The sequence below is a fragment of the Festucalex cinctus genome, chromosome 15 (genome assembly GCF_051991245.1).
Source record: "Festucalex cinctus isolate MCC-2025b chromosome 15, RoL_Fcin_1.0, whole genome shotgun sequence".
NCBI classification, from domain to species: Eukaryota; Metazoa; Chordata; class Actinopteri; order Syngnathiformes; family Syngnathidae; genus Festucalex; species Festucalex cinctus.
In genome coordinates this window covers 16,700,393-16,723,929 of record NC_135425.1, presented here as the reverse complement: position 1 = coordinate 16,723,929, position 23,537 = coordinate 16,700,393, and the positions used below count along the sequence as shown (strand labels likewise).

Genomic DNA, 23,537 nt, shown 5'->3' with positions numbered 1-23,537 from the left:
TTACCTACCCCTGTCATAAAATGACGCAAAATGCAAGAAACGTCACTTGCTTTGGAACAATAGAGAACGTCATTGACGATTTTAAATTAGTTCATTCATCGTTTACACTCACAGTTGAAAATTTGTCATACTGTTGTACTGTTGTGCAAATAATGAGGAAGTATAATTACGGCAAGTCCCGAGGGACAAACTACCACAGAGCCCATCACACTAATTTCACTCGAATACTGTATCGGAAAGACACCCGGTCTTTACTTATTCTTTAAGCGGCAATGGATGTTTCTTACAGTGCTACAAAACATTTAAATCAAGCCCGAGAGGCGGTAAGTAAATATGCACTGCTATATGTCATGTATCCTCGTATTTTACAAGCCAAGTGTTTTATGCTAACACTGAAAACAAGCTTGCGTGGAGTTTAAACATTGCCTCTAAAATGGTGAACAATAATATTCACAACACTAAATCAGGGGCAGAAAATATTTGTTTCCCACTATCGTATGTATACAACGGCTTTACTATTGTTTGGTTAAAGTTGCATTTAGTAGTTACTGTAATTCATGCTTACTTGGCGTGCACTGGTTGCCTGGTTACCCCAGTTGAGTCAGCGTAAATTCATGGTAGTTTGTCTCCCTCTATTGGCGATAAGTGGAAAGGGAAGAAGAATGCAGGATCGTTTTTTAGTGAGCAATAATAAATATATTTCAATCTTGCGCATATTTCCCTCCCAACGCTGTTTTATATTTTGACAAATGACTACAAAGAATAATTAAAAGTAAGAAAACAAACGAAATACAGCAACATAGACATGCCAGAAACCGTCACTGTGTGTATTTGATCAAATGTGTGACTTAGAATGTTATTGTTACCTTTCCCCCTTAGTAATTGTAGTTGTCTTGCATTTTTTAATAATTTGTCATTTGCTCCTGTTTTCTTTATGTTTATTCATTAGGATGAACTGAAGATTGAAATGAGGAAGAAGAGCCTTCTCATCCTAATCTACCAACATCTGATGAGGCAAGGGTCAGTAGTGACTTCACTTTGCTCTCTCTAAACCTTTTAAACTACACATGACGCAAAAGGAGCAATGGAATGTTTTGTTTCAATCCAACAGCTATGTGGCTACAGCAGGGGCCTTGGACCAGGAGATGAATGGAGGAGTGAAGAAGTTTGAGGTTTGCGAAAATGTCGATTTGGAGATGGTGTTGATGGAGTACGAGAGCTACCACTACGTCAAGTTCCAGAAGTATCCCAAACTTATCAAGAAAGTGGTCGAAACAGGTGACAATTCAATAGGAAGTGTCACTATAAAATCTCATCGTGCTTAACAGGTGTCATCATATGTCTTTTCAGGTCTCTGGCAAGATGAAAGCAGAAATACAAGAAGTGGTGGAAAAAAGAGGTGAGTGTGAAAGTCAAAGTTGTTTTCCACTTGCTTGCCTTACCACCATTTCTCCGCTAGGGCTGCGTGTTCAGTTGTGAAGCCTCTCCCCAAAATCCTGCTTCCAAACCTTGGTGGAGAAACAAGAGGCAATCCTTCCGCTCCTGCACTTGCAAACGTATGGAATTCATATTCGATTAGAAAAGATGATTCATTTTTAATGACTTACCATTTTTTATTTGCCAGGGTGATGGCTTGTCTCCAGAATTGTCAGAATTTGTTATCAGTGTTTGCCCCATCGGTTCAGCACAAGCTGGAGGGGCATCCGTGACCAAGAAGGTGCTCATTATACAGTAGTTATTATGACTTCTTATTTCTGCCGGGGGAAGATTTAGTTCAGCTTAAATGACAGAGCAGAGGTCACAGATCTACTAAATATTGCACACATGTTTGTGTTGTAGGTCCAAATGACTGATGACAACACGGGAATCAAAGGAGACATCAATCAGGTGGTAATTCATTTCAATTCCCAAAGTAGTGAAGCGTAACCCAAATTTGAATGCAAGTTGAAATGTACTGTATTCTAACTGCTAGCTTATGCTAATGCAGCCGTAGAATCAAATATGTTAATGTTATATGAAAAAAAAAAACTTCCAGGCCATAAACGCAAACAATCAATGAAAAACAACAGGTAAGGCATTAACTAATCTTACTATCGGATGGTAACAGTAGCATAGCGCTACCTCTGCGCTCCAAACCGCACTCGATAACAGGTCACATCAAGATGGTCTTCATCAACTTTGGCTAAGCCTCCAACACAATCAACTCCTGGTCAAAAAGCTGGCTGTCTTGGATTTGACTCACCTACTACTGGATGAATAACTCTTCGAACTGGCCTCAGTCAATCAAAATGTTGAGTGTGTATAGCTTAAAGGAACACAAGACTTATGAAAAACTAACCAGCCAATTTATGTTGAGCAATTATGATTTTATAGCACTATTTATGAATATTTTTGCATCAAGTACTGACTCGGGCATTTCGGACAGTCACGTGATCATCGTGACGTATCGCGTGCGTAAAATACGCATTGAATGAAGGACAACAAAACTCACGAGGAATTATCAAGTCCCACACCGGACACCAAAGGTGGAATTTCACCTTACAACAAAGAAGCACTTCTTCTCCATGGAATGACACGCCAAAAATTAGTTTACAACTGAAAGCTGGATAAAACTGGCACATCCAGGCGTCGGCGAGTCCCAAGTGGACGGTAAACATCCGGGTGACTTGTACTCTACTAGAATAGCCTACATGTCGTGTGCTAAGCACGCTTTAGCCCACATTAGGAGTGGCCACGGAATGACATGAAACCGGACGTGTTGAGGACTTTACTCTGAACAGTATTTGGGATCCCAGACGTCTTTCTCGCTCATATAGCAAATTCCCACTGAAGTGAACGAAGACGGCTTCCGGTTACGCACGGGATACGTCATCGCGATCACGTGACCAGGATCATGGCGTCCCGCACCGTACGATCGAATTTGGACACTTAAATCGGTTTAAACTAAAATTCAGGGAATAAGATGCCAAAGATATTTGTACTTTTATTTGTTTGTACACAATGCCTAATCCAATACTGGAAAATGATTAAGGCTTGTGTTGCTTTAATATGTGATGCACAAAATGACTTTTGCCTCTCATCACCCTCATAAAATAATAACAATCCCAGTAAGAATTGCTCTTCTTCTAAATTGAACGTGTTGCTCGACAGGAGCGGCTGATGAAGCCTCTCAGTGGTTTTCCGGGCATGAGTGGTGAGATGAAAGAATTTGCCACAATTATTAATAAGGTACTCCACACACGAACACTATGAATTAGGCAGATGTTTTGTTGTAAAATCCCAAAATACATGAAGTTGACAAAAAATATATCTGTTTATATATATTTTTTATTTTTATTATAATTTAATTTCTATATTATATTTTTCGTTACTTTTATATATTGCATAAATATTTATATTTAAATTATTTTTATTTGTTTTTACTCTTGATTTGATACAGTATATGTGATGCTGTGATACCCAATTCTGTACACTAGAGTGCAGCAAAGAACTCTGTCAAGAATGAATTGATATGTTGTATTAATGAAGGCTTAAGTTCTATCTGCTTCCCTTATGGGATGTTTCACACCCTCCATGGCTGTTTCTAGCTGACATGCATTACTCATTCTCACTGTGTGTGTGTGTGTGTCCCTTTAAAGGACATCTATTTGTACAACCCCAACGTGAGGTGGGAGGACATCATTGGCCTGGAGGATGCAAAGCGATTAGTCAAAGAGGCCGTCGTTTATCCCATTAAGGTATGCCCGCTGCTATTTCAGCGCTCGCCCTTCTTCGATTCTGAATACATCTCCCTTAAAGGCCGTTCAGAGGAGGGGGTCAGGCCGCTCCGTTAGGCTGACATGAAATCTATATGTGGGGTAATATGGCACCGTGTGCATAGATGGATAGACGGGGCAGACTTCATGTGGAATTTCTATACGCACGCATCCAGATGTCATCAGTCTGATGCGTCTGATGGATGTGATGACATCAAATCAGGTCGTCTGCATCCTCTTGACATTTACACGACCAGATGAGGACCGATGCGTCCATCTGCCTCTCTGCAGCTCTTCCTTTATTGAATAACATCCTGCCACCGCATTTTGTCTCCATTACTATTCATTCGCTGGGGTAGAAGGTCACTTTGGTGATTTCACACAGCCCCTCTTTATCACCTCAGATTCATACTAATGTACGGATTTGTTAGTGAGACAAGCCCCAGCTGCCCTTTGCACATGTAGAATGTTTCCTCAAATGTAACCATTCCCTAATAATGAAACTTTTTTTGTTGTTGTCTCAGTATCCACAACTCTTTAAAGGAATCCTTTCTCCATGGAAGGGATTGTTACTTTATGGACCCCCAGGTAAAGATTCGTAAATAAAAAAATGTTTTACTTTAACTTGTAAATTTTCAATGGGAATTTATTGGACTCAGGATCATTTAAGGCAGGAGTGTCCAAATCCGGTCCTCGAGGGCCACTATTCTGCATGATTTAGATCACAGGTCTCGAGGACCCGAGTCCTGCTTGTCCTGCATGTTTTAGATGTCTCCCGCCTCCAAGTTCAACACACCTGCATAAAATGATCAGGATCGTTATCAAGCTCTTGTAGAGCTTGCTGATGAGATGTTCATTTGAATCAGGTGTGTAAACATCTAAAGCAGGGTTCCACCAATTCCAGTACCCGAGGTCCGGAGTCCTGCGGGTTTTAGATGTTTCCAGCTACCAACACACCTGATACTAAAGCTCAGGATCGTTATCGGGCATGCTGATGAGCTGATTATATGAATCAGGTGTGCTAGTGGGCGGAAACATCTAAAACCTGCAGGACTCCGGACCTCGAGGACCAGAATTGGTGAACCCTAAAGCATGCAGGATTCCAGCCCTCGAGGACCAGAGCTTCAGACCTGTGTTTTAGATGTTTCCCTCCTCCAACACACCTGATTCAAATGATCAGGATCATTATTTGGCTCCTGTGGCCCTTACCGACAAGCTGATCATTTGAATCACGTGTTGGAGGAGGTAAACATCTAAAACATGCAGAATTTCTGCCCTCAAGGACTGGAATTTGAGACCTGATGATTCCTTTCTCCAACACACCTGTTTCAAATGCTCAAGATTGTTATTTTCATTTGTATCAGGTGTGTTGGAGGAGGGGGCCATTCTAAAAACAGTCCGGTCCTTGAGAGGCCCAATCTAGCATTTTTTTTTTTTTTTTTTTTATGTCTCCCACCTCCAACACACCTGGTTCAAATGGTCAGAATTGTTATCAGTACTCCCTAAAGCTTGTTGATGAGCTGATCATTTGAATTAGGTGTGTTGGAGGAGGGACCATCAAAAAACATGCAGGATAGTGGCCATCGAGGACCGGATTCGGACATACCTGAATTAAGGTATTTTAATGCTCTCACGTGTGGGCAAGGAGAGCTATTTTGCATGGATGTCTGAATATGCCAACATGTTTAGATTTCGGCTTTATTGTGATAACTTTCTATTAAATTACCCTCTCAATTCCCAATAAATTTCCATGGAAAGCTTCCAATTTGGAATATTAAAAAAAAAGTCCCCCATCTTAGCTTTCCAAGTAAATTTGAGGAAAATTCCCGGAAGCTCACCGAAAATGTTCCATCCATTTTGCAACCCTCCTCACAGGTACGGGTAAGACCCTGCTGGCCAAGGCGGTGGCGACTGAATGTCGGACAACCTTCTTCAACATATCAGCATCAAGCTTAGTGAGCAAGTGGAGAGGAGACTCCGAAAAACTGGTCAGGGTATGTCAGTCTTCAGGCACTGCTCACAAAATTAGGTCCACCTGTTGTCATTGTATTTCTTCCAATACAAGAATTGTATCAAACATTTCTCCTTCCCCAAAAGATTGAGTTGGAATATTTAATACGCTTCTTGTATTGGCGGTAATTATATTTTGCAGGTTGTAATATGAACGGATTTTGTTTGAATTGAGTCCCATGTAAAACTTTTTTTTTTTTTTGGTAGATTCTGTTTGAGCTGGCACGGTACCACGCCCCCTCCACCATCTTCCTGGATGAGGTGGAGTCAATGATGGGCCAGAGAGGAAGCAACGAAGTGTAAGCTTTAACATTAATTAATGTGCCACTTCCATCTCTTTCGTCTGCCTGATGTCAACCTAAGCAGGCCAAAGAAGTGATGCTTACAGTATATGTTCAAAAAGCTAAAAATTATGGCATCAAAATATTTTTTTTTTTTTCTTCAGATTGGAAGAGCATACATACCTCACAGGCCAAAAATTTCAAACAAAGCAATTTGTCAATGTTCAGTGCAAGAATCATTTGAGGCAACTTTATCATGATCTTTTTAGACCTAAGTTACTGACAAATAAGAGGGGGCTTAATAAAGAACCCTGTGGCACTCCTTTATGGACAATAACAAATTCAGAGCACACACTGTACCACAATATTATTATTTATTAAAACAGTTTAGAACCTCAGTTTATAGCTACGGAATAAATGGTTCTAGTTGCTCAGTTCTAAATGATGTGTGTGTTTTCAGAGGCGAGCATGAGGGAAGTCGAAGACTGAAGGCAGAGCTGCTGGTCCAGATGGATGGACTGGCGAGATCAGAGGACCTGGTTTTTGTACTGGCAGCCTCCAATCTGCCTTGGTAATTATCACTGAATCCATACAAACTTTATAGGCCCAAAAATATGTTGAAAAACCGACACTGGTACTGTTTTGAGAGTCTCACATTTAAAAGCCTTCTTCCCTCAGGGAACTGGACCACGGCATGCTAAGAAGACTAGAAAAGAGGATCCTGGTTGGTCTTCCTCCTGCACCGGCCCGCCAAACCATGATCGCTAATTGGCTGCCTCCTGTCCACTCCACAGGAGAGTTGCAGATAAAAGCCGAGCTCGACTATGAACTTCTGGCAAAGGTAAGGCGGCCCACGTTCGCTCGGTTATGTCGCCGAGCTTCTCAAATTCGAATGGTGCTTTTATTCGGCAGGAGATGGAGGGCTACTCTGGCTCTGACATCAGATTAGTTTGTAAGGAGGCCGCCATGAGGCAAGTCCGCAAAATCTTCGAGGCTCTGGAATCAAATCAGGACGCTAGGACCAGACAAGGTCCGTTCGTAGACGCCTACTGTGGTACAGTGGTGATTATCATGGCAGTTATCAACTGAAACGTGAACCGTTCGCAGGAGACGCAGGCACGGCGAACTTCCGGCTGGAAACCGTGACAACGCAGGACTTCCTGGAAGTCTTGGCATATACCAAACCGTCGGCCAGCGGCGTGATGGAGAAACACACGGCCTGGGAGAAAGATTTTAAATCTGTCTGATCGACCGCTTTGCATTCACTCGTAGTTACTGGCTTCCAATTAGAAGGGGCATTGTTCACTTTAGAAATCAAACTTGGAATGGAATAATATTAGGATATTTTGGTTTTTCACTTCTAATAAACTAGTCATTTTAGTTATGTACATGACGACACCTGCCTTGCCTTAATCAAGTGATGTTATAATAGGTTCTTAAGGATGTGTTCAACAGCATCTGGGAAAGTGTCGCACGTCAGGTGAGGAGGCGGGTTGATTTTGTTCTCGTCTCCTTGTCTGTATTTACCTGCAATGTGACCCCAGAAGTCAAGTTCACGTCCCATCACTGAGAAGGCCTCAAAATGTCACTTCAATGGGAAAGGTTTGTCTCACCAGTTCGGACCAGTATTCCCAACATTCCAGCACATTGAGCTCCTCCTACGTCATCCCTGGCATCCTGTGAGGAAAAAGCACAAACCAGAGTTAGATTAAAATCGCACCTGTGAAAAAGGGAGGCAGGATCTAGAGAAATGAGAGTAGACGTACATCTCCAATCATGACCGCTTCATCCGGTTTACAACCCAAATCAGCAAGAGCCTATATGGAAGAAAACATTTTACACCAATGCACTCTGTTTTGATCTAATTTAAATAACTTCCAACAGCTGCTCAACTGTCAAAACTAAGCAGATTTTAACATCGAACTAAGAGAATAGTGGAAAAACAACCTGCGTGAAAAATGTCTTTTCAGGCTTTCCCACTACAGTAGCTTTACAGTCTGTTGCATACTCCAGTCCGGTTACAAAGGGCCCGGGGCCCAGGGCCAAACCGTCTTTCCTTTTATAGTAGCGAGCCTTATGGATAGCGATGAGTGGAGCACCATCCAGAATTAGTCTGAGGGACAGAAAACAATGTATGTATATGTATATAAATAATCTTAAGCACACAAATAGAAATGTCACAAAAAGTAGCCTCAATAGCTCCAACTTCTACCCAAATCCTGTCCCATCTTTTTGACTCCCAATATGTTTGGGCCATGTGTACAGTATGTCAATCACACAGTTGTCAGAGTGATTCATACGATAAACCAATTAAAAAGAGATTTAACTGTTACATTCCTTCTTATTCACTTTCAACATTCACGTTTGCTTTCTCATTCTCATCTAATCGCTAGCAGGCATCCCATGTTTTTGTCATACCTGAACTAAAACTACTTCCTGCTTCCGTGTCTACTTTGTTTAGCGCCGTTGAACTGTCAACCAAGATAGCATTTAGCACTAGCTAATAGGGGTGTGAATTGCCTAGTACCTGACGATTCGATTCGTATCATGATTCACAGGTCACGATACGATTCGATACCGATTAATCCCGATACGAATTTATAAGTCGATTGTTGCGATTTTTTTTCATTCAAATTTAGAAAATACTAATCAGTAAGCTTGTAGAGTGTAAGATTTATATGAAAATGTATTATTTATTTATCTGAAATTTCAGTCTTATAGAGGTTGTAATCTGTTTCATGTTTGAACAGCATTAAAATAAAATATTAAGGCTTAATGTTCCGTTCATATAACATTCTTCCATGCTCAAGGTGTGAATCCTAACCCGAAGTCAGACGTTTTGTTGAATATTTTTCCATTAAAAATGGAAGTTTAAAAATCGATTCACACACAACAAAAAAAAAAAAAAAAAAAAAAAAAAAAAAAAAAAAAAAAAAGGCAATGATGATAAGACGTTGAATCGGTAAGACTACCGAATGAACAATTCTGAGCTCTTAAAAAAAAAAAAAAAAAAAAAAAATCGATTTTTTTTTTTTATTGAATCGATTCGAGAATCGCGCGATGTAGTATCGCGATATATCGCCGAATCGATTATTTATTTATTTTTTAACACCTCTACTAACTAAAGTAACTAGACTCAGTGCAATTTCTGGAGAAATTGCGTGGAAATGCTGAAAGCTGAATGCTAAGATTTGAATGCATGTGGAATGCTGATGAAGTAAATTGAGATAAATTACTGTGCCACGGAGCAGTGTCAGACACCTGGTAATGATAAGTTATATGTATGGAAGTGGGCGTGGAAAGTGATACTTAGAAAAAGTTCAATGTCTGTCCCATTGAAAATGAATGGGGAAAAGTTGATATTAAATGTTAAATTGTGCAAATACTGTCATTAATGTGGTCTCAGACAATATATAATATATAGGCGTGAATTTTTGAAGCTAGTTGAAATTGGAACAATGTAAATTGCTAGTACTATGTGGGAGTTGTTACGCGGCAAAGAAGTGTGGAGAATAAAAATCACAATAACATGTGGGAATGCTTCAGCATTCCCACTATAACACAACCACCGGTCAGTCACCAGATTGACTCTTGGTTAAATTTGATTTAAATAGTTCCTGGTCAGAATGTATTTTATTTATTGTATTGTTTGATTTTCAGTGAAACTATTATGTCTCGTTTGTGTTTTTTTTTTTTTTTTTGATCTGGTCACCCTAACTTAATGTGAACTCTGATAATTTAACTTGACCAACAAACAAATAAAAACTTACAGTAAGCCATGATCATGTACTAAAGTGTGTTCAGACCCAATAAATTAAATAGATAATTTCCCACAAACAACTGAAGTGAAATATAAAACTAATCTTACTTCATGCCATCCATCTACCATGTATCTTCACATCCTGAGGTCTGTGTCATCACCTGAATGCCTTGTTCATAGTTTGGTAGTCAAAGTGATCAGGAGCGAGTCCGATGACAACAGCATTTGGTTCGGATGTGTCGATACCTACAAAAGCGGATGGAAATCTAAATTACGAACACGACAAAAGCCAACAAATATATTTTATATGTACTATTTTCAGACGTGTACCTGTGAAATCTTCCAGGGCACTGTCGTCCAACAGGAGCAACGGTCTGTGTTTTGTCTTCTCTATGAGATTCCTCGCAGCACTCAGTGATGTGAAGATCTCTTTTTCCTGTATAACAAAAATAGCATACTTCACATAAGATTTAATTTATGATGACACATATTGAGACATCACTTTTGATATTTTTTTTTCCATGTTTCCAAATGCTGTGTGTGTGTGTGTGTGGAAATAAATAAATACATTTTAAGATTTACTTACATTTGTACTTTTGCTGCTCTTATTCTGAATACATGTTATACATGTAAGTCACAACAAAATTTTTTTTTTTTTTTTTTTTTTACCTGGACATCAAAGTTGAGCCACTGCAGCCTATCCAGCAAATTCTTCTTACTTTCTTTGGTTGTGTTGGTCACGAACTTGACGGCCACAGACGCCTGCCGTAGCCTGACAACATCCAAAGATAAAACACGTTCAATTTTGAGTGCTCTTGTGATCTTTATTCATGTAGTAGCTCCACAAAGATCCCACCTGGAGAGGGCATCCTGTGCCCCGGGCACTGCTGTGTCTTCTATGTGCAAAGTTCCACTTAGGTCAATGAGGACGGCCTTTAGAGCGCGTCTGCTTGCCATTCTTGTCACCTGCATGAGAGAATGTGCAACCATGACACTAATACTGTAGAGACACCAATGTATACTGCATTCTAAATATATTAAAAAAAAAAAGCAACCATTAGATAATACGATAATCATTGATGTTTAACTGGGTCATTTCCATGCACCTTCTATCCTTTGATAAAAGCTACTTGGCCTTTCGTCTGGATAAAATTTGTTAAACTGATAAATAATAATAAGGTCCACTGTAAATGGAAGTTTAGACTTTTTTTTTTTTTTTTAAAGCTGCCCGAATCATTCATTCTTGCTGATAGATTATAATCATAATTCATGCAGAATTGGCAAAGTGGATCAGATTACTGTGTTGTTCAAACCTAGATCAGAGAAAACTGAGAGGATTATTAAATGGTTAGTTCCCTAAAATTTGTGGTTTCCTGCCTAGAACGCAGATTTGGGTGAGGCGTGATCCCCTATTATTATTTAGACATGCTTGGATTTTTGTCATGTAGTTATCAGTTTGGGGGGCATTTACTTAAACAGCTCATGTGGCCCGTATCTGTTATTTGTATTTAGCTCAGTTTAGAATCGGAATCTAAACCAAGTACGACATGAGCGTGTGTATGTGTGTGTTGGGGAGGTACAGCTTGATGTCATATCATCCATAGTAGTAGAATTGCACTGAATAAGAGTAAGTTTCTAACCTACTGGGTACATTCTGTCAGGTGCTATTCATTGTCATTTATTAATGCGCTTCGAAATGTTTTGACGCCCTATTTTTTTTTTAAAATGGTAATTCTACATGATGCGAGACGTCAGTCACGGCAACACGCGTTGTATGTCACAAAAGTACTCCTATGTCCAACAATAACGTTTCAGAACTTTAGCTTGCTAACCTCTGAAGAAAAGCTGCTCCTACTTCCGGTTCGATTCTTCTTCGTTGGTTAAGAAGAAAGCGTGTTTGTTTGTTTTTTGTTTGGTGCTGCCCCCGTCACTATCAATATTTAATTACATGCCACTGTAGAAAGAAAGAAAGAAAGAAAGAAAGAAAGAAGCTCCAACGTGATTTTACTTTATTTCCACCACATTTGAAGGTTGTAATCATTTAAGAGGGTTATCGTTAACCACTTAATCACTCATTACAACGATAGAGGAAAAAACAAAAAAACATATGTGATCCATTCCACTAACAACGAACAGACATATCGCATTAATGGCTCGTTGAGGGTAGATTTTGTGCGGTATTAGTTAAAAGGCTAAACCTTATTCGTGACATGATGCCAGAAAACGCTGTGACAAATCCTCTTTTCATGTTACCTCTGCATAGTGAATACGTTTTGCAGTTTTTGTTTGTACATGTATTTTTGCATGAGGAAAAATATGGTAAAGACTTGGGCCTTAAATTCTTTTTTATTTTTATCGCAACTGTACCTTCTTTGGAGCGTAAATTAATTCACTTTATTAAAGCCTTGGCTATATTGTTCGGTTCTGTTTTTTTTTGTTTGTTTGTTTTCCATAGTTTGCTCTTTTTTTCTTCTTCTTCGATTACAAGGTATGTCAGAGATGTTGAAGACAGGACTGGTGTCACAAAATATATTTCAAACTACAATTTTTCCCCTTCTAAGTAACGCCCCAGGTGTCCTGGAAGGATTTATTTAGAATCCTTCGTCATGACAGGCATCTTGATTTTGACCATGTTTTCACAGCGCCTCTACTAGTTTTTCTTAATCTTGGGAGAAGAAAAAAAAAAAAAAAAAAAGAACATGGAGCCAGTTTGGGTGAATAAAGGTTGTTCTTGGCCAGGAACTGTCAGATGCTCAGGGCCTTGCGAGTCCTGTCACAACTCTCAAACTGAACCAAGGAAACACCACAGGATTTCTTAACGGAAATGCTGGTTGATTGTCTGGCCGTCGAAGAGGAAAAGCTCATTTGATGACATTCCAACTCATTATTTTAGCATTTGCAACTAACTTTTTTCATTTAAAAAACAAAAGCAAAACCAACATCACATTCTGAGCACACACAAATTACACAAAGATGGCCTGTGCTCACTTACACAAATTATTGTAAAACCAAAGCTCAATGCAGCCTAATCACAGATTAAACTGACTTTTGCTGGGAATATCCCTCTGATAAACATATGCTTTCAATTCTAGCAGAGCCGCATTTGCCCACCCTCATTTTTTTGGGGGGGTGGATCAAAAGTTGTTAATATTTGCTGGGATCAACAGGGCATGAAATGGTGATAATTCACAGCATATGGGGATTATTAGGGAAGTGGAGCAGCAGGGGGTAGATGAGTGGAAAGAGAGAATTGTGTCAATATTTACAATAAAGTGGTGGAAAGATGGAGAAAACATTTTTTAAGTGGGACATTTATTCAGAGAAAAACAAGGGCAATACAAAGAAATGTGACTTTTTTTTTTTTTCTCTCACACATTTGGCACAATTCTTTTAGCAACAAATGAATAAAGAACCTCAAATTGTGAGGCAGATGTACTCACCATTGTGCTATATGCTGGTATATAATACATGTCATTAAACATTAAATTACAGTATTAAAAGACTTAGTTCGACTGAATGTCTCGTTTCTCTTTAAAAGTGTGCGACAACACTGCTTCCCAACTGTGTGTGTGAGAGCGAAAGCGAGAAAGACTGCTCCTTGGTCCTTTAGCTTGAGTTTTGATACTGGAGCCTGTTGACCGGTCGTCACCCAAAAAGCAACAGCAGGACGATGGAGGCCGAGTTCACGATTATTAGAGGCACTAGAAAAACAAACATGAAAATATTTTTAGCTAACTACAAAAGACATAAATAATATATAAATTAGAAAATGGTAGAAGAATGTTTTTCATTGAAATATATTAATTCAAACAGGTAGTCTTGTATATTTGAAATAAAAAAAAATATTAAGACTGTAGAATATTTCACTCTATGTAGTGAGTGAATCTACAAAATATTAAATTTCACTTTTTGAATGGAGCAACTGAAATTAAGTAGGTTTTCCATGTCATTCTAATCCATTGAGATGCACCTGTATTAGTGTGAGTTAAGCGGACAAAAGGAACTGACCTCTCATAATAGTTCGGACTGAGCGGATGAGATTGAGGACTTGGGCTTTGATTCCCGGGTCATCTCCAAAACCTGAGACCCCGTGGTCAACACCTGATCCAACTAGAGAGAGATAGAGGAAAATACACGGGTGAGATGGTAGGTAGCATAAATAAAACAGGAACCAGTTCTGAAAGATATATTGTTTTACATCAATATCAACAACAAACTGGCAAATAATACCTCACAATCAGTTACAGAAACGTCATCATGCACATATATTTTTACCACGTTTTTGTGATAAAAGTTGATTCATCGCCCTCTTCCAGTTTCAATACAACCAAAAATGTATCTTCTTTACTGGACAGGGCGAGCACTGTCATTTTAGCTAACACAGTCGCCTATCAAAACATCCAATTAAAATACGCCGCATATAAGTTTAGCTCAAAAACGACTAAACACTTACTTTTGCTGAGAAACCTTTCTTCGTGCAACACGGCGATGGCATTAGTGCATAGAATAGCAGTCTGGATGAGGGAATAGAGTGTAAACGCCATGCTGGCAACTTCTCTTCTTCAACCAGTGCCAGAGATGCGAAGCAGAGGACCGTAAATGAGCAGAAAATGTCGGACAAAGGAGACGTGTCGTAAATCGCTCAATGTCGACGTAAAGCTCATATTTCACGTCAGAAAAGATCGAAAACAAACTTTTGTTTTGTATTTTTTTAACGTGATTTTATTTATTTATGGTGCCACATCAATATTTATTCATTTTTTTTATATATTTTGGGATGTGTATACTGTTTTTTGGTTAAACTCTTTTAGCTCGAAGTGCATGTTATTAACTTGGTGTTGATGACAGTAAATATTCAAAATTAAGCATTCAGGCGTTATTCATAGTCTTTTAATTTACACATACAATAAATTGTAGAGAACATGAACGTAAGTTATTTAAATACATCTTCAGTTTATAATTATAACATCTTTCTCAGTAAATGACATATCCATTCATTTGGTTCAGTGTATAAACAAAATGGATGAGTTTTCATTTCACACTTTGTGAGGGTTACAATTAACAGCATCATCACATTTTCTCTTTGTAATAAATAATCATATTTTTAAAGTCAGGGTCTTAGGCCCCGATGCTGAAACGAAAAATAACAAACACTTTTAAACACTGTGAGGATGAATACTCACACATTGGACATTATGTACAATTCTGTTGGGATATATTACAAGTTCCATATATACAATTCATGTCCTTTCAGCATCTGCAGACAACACAAAACCAATTAAAAAGGCAGCATACTGATGATCACCTTTGGGTGAAAGTGAAACCTTTCATTTGTTATTTTAGAAAGTAAATAAAAAGTACCTATTTTGATGCTTATCTGCAGAATATCTCTTAGGACAATATGACAAATGATGTTCTTTTGAGGTAACATTTCCTGTGTGTTTAGGATGTATATGTTCACAGTCAATAATGGCTGATATGTTGTTTACTCTTATTACAGCAACAAAAACAGTAACAACAGTAACTACATTAGAATGAGGACTACATATCCTCACCCAGTGTGTTTATTTACAGCAGCAGTTCAGAGTCCTGAACAAAAACAGTCTCAACTTAATCTGACTTAGTACCTTTAAAAACTCTTTAAAAAGTCAGGTAGTTGAACTTTAGTAGATTAGCCTTGAAGACCGGCAAGTAAGTTCGTGGAGGGTCCCTTTGTGTCCTGGTTGGTGTCTTTGAATTTGACTGCTGATTTTAGGAAATCAATCCCAAGGAACAGGACAATTTTGTTTGGTTCGAGGAATCCAGAAAAAGTGAATTCTGGATTCTACTATTTGTGTTTTCCTTGCCTTTTTTGTTTTTTTTGGTCACATTTGATTTATTTATTCATATGGGAGCTGATCTTTTCTTTTCTAATGATGTTTGCATACGGAATCTGAAACACAAAAAAAGTTTGAAAAATGTTAGAATGAAAAGCACACAGCAAATTAAAGTTTTTTTTTTAAGGTGAATAAAATGTTTGATTGTTTTTTTTTTAAGTATTTATCATTAGCAATGTGTGCGTGTACATGCAAGTTTCGTGACTACGTGCACGCAAGCGAGTCCAGTTGTTCCAAGTGACAGAAAGCAAAGACAAATGGAGTCTGTCAGTCTATCAGTCAGCTGTGATGATTGATTCAAATGCTGCACAGGAACTTCTCACCCATGAAAGACAAACTACATGATTGGATTTACTCGCTCTTATTTGGATGCACACAGAAGCAACAACAGTGCAGTCAATTTATTTATTCTTACCTCCGACAAGGAGGCTGGGGGGAGTTTTATATGTATTTATTTATTTATTTATATAATCTATGCATCTACTTAATTAATGTTTAATATGAAGCACATCAAGTATGATTCTGTAATATGCACAATTCTTTTGCATGCATTGTCTTACCATCTGTAAATGCTGGACCATCTCTTCTCTGTAAGCTAGCTCCCTTTTCATCTGGTCTTGGAAATTATCTGAAATAATTTGGACAATTCATTGAGAAAACGTGCACATTGTGGAAAGTGAATGGGGGAAAAAAAAAAGAAGAGCATGCGGAATTTGACTTACGGAAGACAGGAAATGGGGAGGTGCCCTTTAGAGCGTGAAACTCTTGCTCCAGTCTCCTCCTGAAGTCGATCTGCTCCAGCAGAACCTTCTGGAGTTCCTCTGTCGGGGGCAAAGAAAAAAAAAAAAAGAGATTCAAATGTAGATAATTTATATTGTAAAGAAATGTGTGTGAGTCAAATCATTTGCATACCTTTCTCCATATTTTCCACATCCTTCTTTAGCTGAACAGGAGATGTAGCCCCTTGACTTTGATCACCTGGAGAACACAAAGACATTTCTAGATTAATATGAAAAATAGTTCATACACAATTCAATGACAGCAAATCACAGCGTTTGAATTCTTCTCAACGGCTTGAGCGAAAGAGCTGTAATTCACCATCTGACCTGTAGAGGTCAGTATCCCGTTATGATAACAACAGAAAGGCTTGGGTACTGATTAATGCGACAGCTTTCCAGTTTGATATACACAAATTTGCTCAAAATACCTTTGATTATGATATTTGTCTATGTGAAGATGCTAATTGTGTTAATAATTTCTCACAATAATGAACAATATTGATTTAGCAAACCAAAACAAATGTCTACATGTGACACTCTATTTGTATACTGTAATTCTCTATCTGTATGTGTTTACGTTTTCAAATGATCTCTTCCAACAACCTTCCTAGGAAATCACAATGTCCGTCCTATCGTTGGTTATTCATTTTCAGTTCTTCATTTTCAGAACAGGCCCAGATGCGACTCAAGTGGCACCATCTTGGTGACCTCTAGTATAAATGATACCACAGGTGCTGGACATTTTGCTTCCAATTTTACTTATCATTTAAAAAATAATAATAATTTTGCTTCTTGTTACATAAAGCCTACTCCTGTGATTACTGTAAAATAACATGCCTTAAAATAAATAAATACATAAATACATAAATTAACAAATTAAATAAAAATCTTGTGAAGGTATTACAGTATACGGGGGGCTGAATTAAAAAAAAAAAAAAAAACTTTCTTTTTCTACAATTTTTTATGTTTATCAGTACCTAGGCAGTATATAGGCGCTGTTAAAAAAAAAAAAAGAACAAAGAAACATGTTTTTCATATATGTTTAACATATAGTATTTAAAATTATAACATTTAAAAGCAATTCCAGAGAAAAAAAGATTCAAAACCAAAGTAAAGAAATAAAAAAAAATGCTTAATAAAATTGCTAAGAGTGTAGAGTACAAAAACAAGATTTTCAAAACCATGGTTTTAAAAATACTTGAAAAAAAGCTGAACGCAAAAAACAGCATAGTTTCTAACCTACACTCTAAAAAGGGAATTGTTGACCAATTAAAAAAACCAACAAAAACACACGATTGAATTAAGTTAATCCAAAGTGAATATATTAAGTTGAATTAATTGTGAGTTCATTAAACTTAATATACATTTTTGGATTACCTTTGGATTAACTTAAGTGAATATATTAAGTTTAGTCATAATAAATTAAATTGAATATGTTCACTTTGGATTAACTTAATTCAATCATGTGTTGCCAAGTGAAGATTTTTTATTTTTTTTTAATTGGTCAAAAATTCCAAATGTAAGCTTACATTGGTTCTTTTTAGTGTAGATATAAATGCATTTATACTTTATTTGTATGTTTTGAATCTTTATCGTGGGAATGCTGAATCATTCCCACATATGTTAATGTGATTTTTATTCTTCACACTTTTTTTGCCGCGTAACAACTCCCACATAATACTTCTGATTTACACTGTTATAATTTCAACTTGCTTCAAAAATTCCCGCCTCCCGGGGTATATATCGTCTGATTCCACATTACTTACAGTATTTGCACAATTTAACGTTAAATATCAACTTTTCCCCCATTCATTTTTTTTTTCTATCCCCATTAATTTTCAATGGAATAGACATTCAACTATTCTAAGTGTCACTTTCCACGCCCACTTCCATACATATAACTTCATCATTACGAGGTGTTTGATACTGCTCGGTGGCACAGTTGGTAAAGTGAATTGTCCAATAACCAGGGGGTTATAGTTTCATAATTTATCTCTCAATTTACTTCATAAGCATTCCCATGCATTCAAATTTTAGCATTCAGCTATTACCATTCAGCATTCAGCATTCCCACGCAATTTCTCCAGAAATTGCACTTAGTCTAGTTCATTCATATTATTCACTCTGATAATAAACCTCATTATACATAACTACAGAGCGAGAGAGAAAAAACCCCTGCTCTTTATGAGTGATATATGTGGGCGTATTATACACGGATGCATGCTATACACTGGATTTTACCGTAGTACCTAAAGTATATGAGTATGCAGTAAAAAGTGTCACAATTTATGATACTCAAGATGTTCAGAATGCTTTGGTCACCATATTTAAGTGACACAAAGGTGCAAACTGTTAGAAATAGTTGAGTGGAATTTTGTCTCCAGCATCCTCCTACATTCCAAAAATGCAATTCTTATCTTAATTGAAGACCAGCGGTGTCCAAACTATGGCCCGGGGGCCATTTGCGGCCCGCCGTCCATTTTTTTAGTGGCCCGCGACATATGCTAAAAATGGCATTTGACTCAGTTCAAATAAAATGAAAACAAAAATGTTCGGAGATGATCAAAGTAAGAAGGGAGGGTGTCGAAAAACACAGGTGCTATTAAAGGTTATTTTAGTTGACTAAAACTAACAAAAAAACTAAAACTAAAATTCAAAAAAACAATTTTGTTAACGAAATAAAATAAAAATCAAGATGCTTATTTTAAAAAAGAAAACTAACTGAAACTACATTTTATGTTTACAAAACTAACTAAAATAAAACTATAATTATAGCAAAAATGTCCTTTGTTTTAGTTTTTGGTAATTAATTTAATGCATGAGACTTTAGGGATGATTTTAAATGTGATTTTTAGGAGATTTATTTTGATATAAACCGGAATAATGAGGTCGCGCCCTTGGTGTTTTTTTTAAATATTGCGCACAAGTAATACACATTAAAAAAAATCAAACTAAAAACTAAAACTAATACTGAAACTAACTAAAACTAAGCATTTATTAAAGAACTAAAACTAATAAAAAACTAACAGAACCACCTTTAAAACTAATTAAAACTAACTAAATTAAAAAAAAAAAAAAACTCAAAACAAAATAAAAACTAAAATGAAAAATTTCAAAACTATAATAACCCTACTACCATATTACAAATAAATCGGATGGTACTGTATTCTGTAGCATTTTTCTAAATATGCAAAAGCACAAATTATTCGTACAATTTTTAGGACTCAAAACAATCTTTTTTCATAACATTATGTGGCCCTTGCGTCCTTCTGATTTTCTGTCCATGGCCCTCAAATGAAAAAGTTTGGACACCCCTGATTTAGACTAAATTGTTCATAGGTGTGAATGGTGGTTTGTGAGCCTAATGAGGATAAGCGCAATCATCTCAACCTGCTCCTCGTGGCTTTAAACTTGTTCCTCAAACATCTCATCTCCATGTCGTTTTCCAATGTGACTCGTTTGAAAACAGCATGCAAATCTCGCGTTTGCGCACACTGTGATAATGAAGCCATCTCCAACACTCAACATGTATGCTCTCCTCCGGTCGTTCCATATCCTCCTTCGGCCCTCCCATGCTCGTTCCTCTCATTTCCAGCCGAGAGTTCCCCCTCTCCTCTCCTCTCTCTGTCTCATTTGACAAGCAAATTTGCAGACACTGCCCGAGGATAACAACCTCGTTTGACAGTCAATTAACCGTGAATAGTCAAAGCCAAAGCGGTTTGCATTACATAAATGGAAAATTAGATTATTATTTTTTTTCTCCCCAGAAACACAGGGAGAGTTTAAAGACAGTGGAGGCGGAGAAGGAGTGGGGTTGCGTTCTCAAAGGAGTCAGGCCTTCTAATCACGTCGAGCTTCCCAACGCCCAGGGAGACGTTTGGCAATCAGGAGAAAGGTGGTCTCATTTAATTTGTTTCGTGTAATTTTTCCAAATACATTACACATTATGTGCAGGGATCATTACGGCGTGCGCGCGGGTAGTGCGAGCGCGTGTTCGTATTGGTGGGGGTTGATATAAATGTTGGCACAGATGTCATAAAGCACTTTTAATGTCTTCCTGACAGATATAAAAAGGCAATAAGCTGTGATCTTTTTCAAACAGCAAAAGGTTTTTTAGCGCTGAGGAAGGAGGGGGAAAAAAAAAAAGGCAATTATGTCTGCGGCGATATTGGTCTTGGATGGAGGCTGCCAGCGCCACTGAGCTGATGTTTTCTTGTTGAACTATAACGGCCCCCCGAAGAGCAACAGCCTCGGCGACAACTCGGCTAAGCAGCTTTGCACGGCGCTCTCGTCTCGGCCACTTCATTGGGTACACTTGCGCAAGCTCGTGACATCCAATGCAAGAGTTTAGTCAGAAAAAAAAATGCCTTGACACAGGCAAGTATAAGTTTTCATATGTTGGAGTCAGTATTGATTACACTTGATTTGAAAAATATAAACTCATATTGAAAATCAGAACGACTTTCAGAATTTTGATGATTATTAGACCAACTTGTGGTTGAATGCTTGTAAAAAAAAATTAAAACTAAAAATTACATTGATAGACTTTTATTTTGTAATGTGCTATACCATTCTTTTTTTCTAAACCAATACCAGTACTCTCGAGTACTCACCGATACCACTACTACTTTAAATAAAATATATACAGGACTGTCTCAGAAAATTTGAATATTGTGATAAACTCCATTATTTTCTGTAATGTAATTAAATAAGCAAAAATGCCATACATTCTGGATTCATTACAAATCAACTGAAATATTGCAAGCCTTTTATTATTTTAATATTGCTGATTATGGCTTACAGATTAAGAAAACTCAAATATCCTATCTTAAAATATTAGAATATTTCCTCAGACCAAGTTAAAAAAAAAAAAAAAAAATGCCATAATCAGCAATATTAAAACAATAAAAGGCTTGCAATATTTTAGTTGATTTGTCATGAATCCAGAATGTATGGCATTTTTGCTTATTTAATTGCATTACAGAAAATAATGGACTTTATCACAATATTCAAATTTTCTGAGACAGTCCTGTACATACATAAAATGTCCACAAAATAATGACATATAATTTTTAGACCTAAATATTCCAATGTAGCATTTTTCCTAAAATTGCATGAAATTAATGGCAATTTTCTATTTTTCCCCATGTGGCAATTCAGCATTGAATTTGTTTCTTTGATAATAAAAAAAAGTTTAGTTTTCTATTTTTTAATTATTTTTACTATTTTTATTGTTGCCTATTTTATGCCTTTTTCTTTGATTTGTGTACAGCACTTTGGCCAACTGTGTTGTTTTTAAATAAAGTTGGATTTTATTGGTTCATACATATTTTGTATAGAACACAAAATAAAATCAATTGAAACAAATAAATTAATACATTCTTAATTGGCCTCTGTCAGGCATGTGTGCCTTACGTTCCTGATCGTAAGACAGCAACAATACTGGTATCGATTTCTGTCTCGAGTACCGATACCTACAAATAAGGTCTAATATAGGCCAAATACCGATACCTGGCATCGATACTCGTCCATCCCTACTTTTATTGGTATGCACTTTTGTAACATTAGACAAATTTATCAGAGAAAAAAAAAAATCAAGTTGAGCCAAGAGGAAATTAGAAAAATTTCCCCAAAAGTATGAATACTAAAACAATGACGATCTCATCTCAATTTACTAAGTTTGATTGATATATTCAAAGTAAAGATAGACCGATATGTTTATTTCAGGGCCGATACAGATGCCAATTATTAGACGTCAAGGAGGCCGATAACTGATATTTGGAACTGATATTCTTTTTTCTTCTTCTCTCTATTCTTTGTTGTAATGTCTCAAAACATGTTTATTGAACAACTTTTCAGACTTTTCAAAATGTAGATTAAAAAAAAAAATCTTAGATAATAGACATCCTTTTAAACGTCTAACAAAATGTTCAGCAGATCCCAAGTTTATCAGTATGTGTTAAAAAGTTTAATGGCAACTTAAACAAGTAAATACCATAATGCTCTATAGTTTTCTACAGTAAATATGTATTTTTCAAAATATTTGATGAGAGGAAAAAAAAACCCACCTGAGCTTTCCCTCCAGTATTCCGGTGCTGGTGCTGATGTTTCATTCTCGGCTCCAAAGAAGCTGTTCTGCTCTTTGTTCTCATCTTGAAGACACGAGAAAATACGTTTATCGAGCCGCTCATTTGCAGCCGTCTTAAAAACAACAAGCGTGTTTGATACTGCAGCAGCGCAAAAACAAGCAGAAGATGTCGTCGAGCAGAAAATGAAACATTCCAGAAATATGTGTCACATAAAACCCTTCACTCAGACGCTCAATGAAAAAAAAGATGTCATAAAATAACTGGATCAGACATCAAATAAAAAAAAATGTTTTTTAGAAAAATAGATAGTAAGTCAAAGCTGCTTTAATGGTGATGTGTGTGTATGTGTGCGCAAGACAAGTGTTATAAATTACAGCAATTTCTGCCCACCTGGAATGGAGTCTTTGGTTGCGTAGGCAGGGAGTCCTTCATTTCTGTTTTTGTCCACCTGGAATCACAAATATTCAGTTATTGTTATATTGTTATATTTGTGTGTGGAATAACAGCAAAAATATGTCAACATGTTTTTTCTGGAAGTGATCAAATCTCTCTCTTTTTTTAAAAATGAATCAGTCCTTTGATTTATTTCGAAACACATGCTTTAGATTACAGTTTATTGATAATGTTTTTGGCTTTCTGCTTGTTAAAAATTATTTTTGATTTTTTTTTTTTTACCCATGTCCATACTGTGCTCCCTTTTAAAGTAGCAAAATTTGGGCCTTGCTCTTTTTCCCTCCCTCCCTCCTTCCTCATGTCTCCTTTATTCCCCATCTCAGATTCTCGGGGCGCTAATTTGCAAACCGCCAGGCTTCCTGTCATTATTTTTCATCTTTCACGGACGGGTTGTGACTCTGAAGAAAAAATTCCTTGAGAGCTTTAGATGCATTTTCAATAAATAAATATTTTTTTTATCTTGCCTCTTTTATTCCCCATGTAAGAATCTCGGGGCGCTAATTCGCAAACCGCCAGGCTTCCTGTTCCTCTCCT

General features: G+C 37.2%; 4 protein-coding genes across 21 annotated transcripts in view; 1 reads left to right on the top strand and 3 right to left on the bottom strand.

Annotated features, from left to right (window-relative positions):
* The first annotated feature begins 130 nt into the window (after positions 1-130).
* Positions 131-7,442, top strand: katnal2 (katanin p60 subunit A-like 2). 2 transcript variants are annotated; one of them, XM_077497447.1, is made up of 16 exons: positions 131-323; positions 950-1,020; positions 1,112-1,278; positions 1,351-1,399; positions 1,460-1,556; positions 1,625-1,717; positions 1,840-1,887; positions 3,151-3,228; positions 3,639-3,737; positions 4,280-4,343; positions 5,631-5,749; positions 5,973-6,064; positions 6,507-6,617; positions 6,725-6,887; positions 6,959-7,076; positions 7,154-7,442. In XM_077497447.1, the coding sequence occupies exons 1-16, from the start codon at positions 273-275 to the stop codon at positions 7,291-7,293; spliced, it is 1,560 nt and encodes a 519-aa protein (XP_077353573.1). In that variant the 5' UTR covers positions 131-272; the 3' UTR covers positions 7,294-7,442. The 2 variants fall into 2 exon arrangements, with proteins under 2 accessions (XP_077353573.1, XP_077353574.1); XM_077497448.1 differs by lacking the exon at positions 1,625-1,717.
* Positions 6,402-11,706, bottom strand: hdhd2 (haloacid dehalogenase-like hydrolase domain containing 2). Of its 3 annotated transcripts, none has more exons than XM_077497449.1 (9): positions 11,639-11,706; positions 10,663-10,772; positions 10,476-10,578; positions 10,137-10,242; positions 9,968-10,052; positions 7,994-8,159; positions 7,813-7,863; positions 7,660-7,723; positions 6,402-7,573 (listed from the first exon to the last, which is right to left on the bottom strand). In XM_077497449.1, exons 2-9 carry the CDS (start codon positions 10,761-10,763, stop codon positions 7,470-7,472), a joined length of 780 nt encoding a protein of 259 aa, XP_077353575.1. In that variant the 5' UTR covers positions 10,764-10,772; positions 11,639-11,706; the 3' UTR covers positions 6,402-7,469. The 3 variants fall into 3 exon arrangements, with proteins under 3 accessions (XP_077353575.1, XP_077353576.1, XP_077353577.1); XM_077497450.1 differs by lacking the exon at positions 11,639-11,706 and adding an exon at positions 11,447-11,604; XM_077497451.1 differs by lacking the exon at positions 11,639-11,706 and adding an exon at positions 10,913-10,951.
* Positions 11,707-13,107: 1,401 nt separating this feature from the next.
* Positions 13,108-14,424, bottom strand: ier3ip1 (immediate early response 3 interacting protein 1). The gene is made up of 3 exons (XM_077497452.1): positions 14,260-14,424; positions 13,815-13,916; positions 13,108-13,507 (listed from the first exon to the last, which is right to left on the bottom strand). The coding sequence occupies exons 1-3, from the start codon at positions 14,348-14,350 to the stop codon at positions 13,452-13,454; spliced, it is 249 nt and encodes an 82-aa protein (XP_077353578.1). The 5' UTR covers positions 14,351-14,424; the 3' UTR covers positions 13,108-13,451.
* Positions 14,425-14,678: 254 nt separating this feature from the next.
* skor2 (SKI family transcriptional corepressor 2) overlaps positions 14,679-23,537 on the bottom strand; it is a 91,018-nt gene continuing 82,159 nt past the window's right edge. For all 15 annotated transcript variants that reach the window (XM_077497693.1, XM_077497691.1, XM_077497692.1 and 12 more), the window contains 6 exons: positions 22,941-22,998; positions 22,530-22,613; positions 16,595-16,660; positions 16,405-16,503; positions 16,243-16,310; positions 14,679-15,738 (listed from right to left, as the gene is read on the bottom strand). In XM_077497693.1, coding sequence (XP_077353819.1) covers positions 15,682-15,738; positions 16,243-16,310; positions 16,405-16,503; positions 16,595-16,660; positions 22,530-22,613; positions 22,941-22,998 — 432 coding nt within the window. In that variant the 3' untranslated portion in view covers positions 14,679-15,681. The remainder of the gene's footprint in view (positions 15,739-16,242; positions 16,311-16,404; positions 16,504-16,594; positions 16,661-22,529; positions 22,614-22,940; positions 22,999-23,537) is intronic.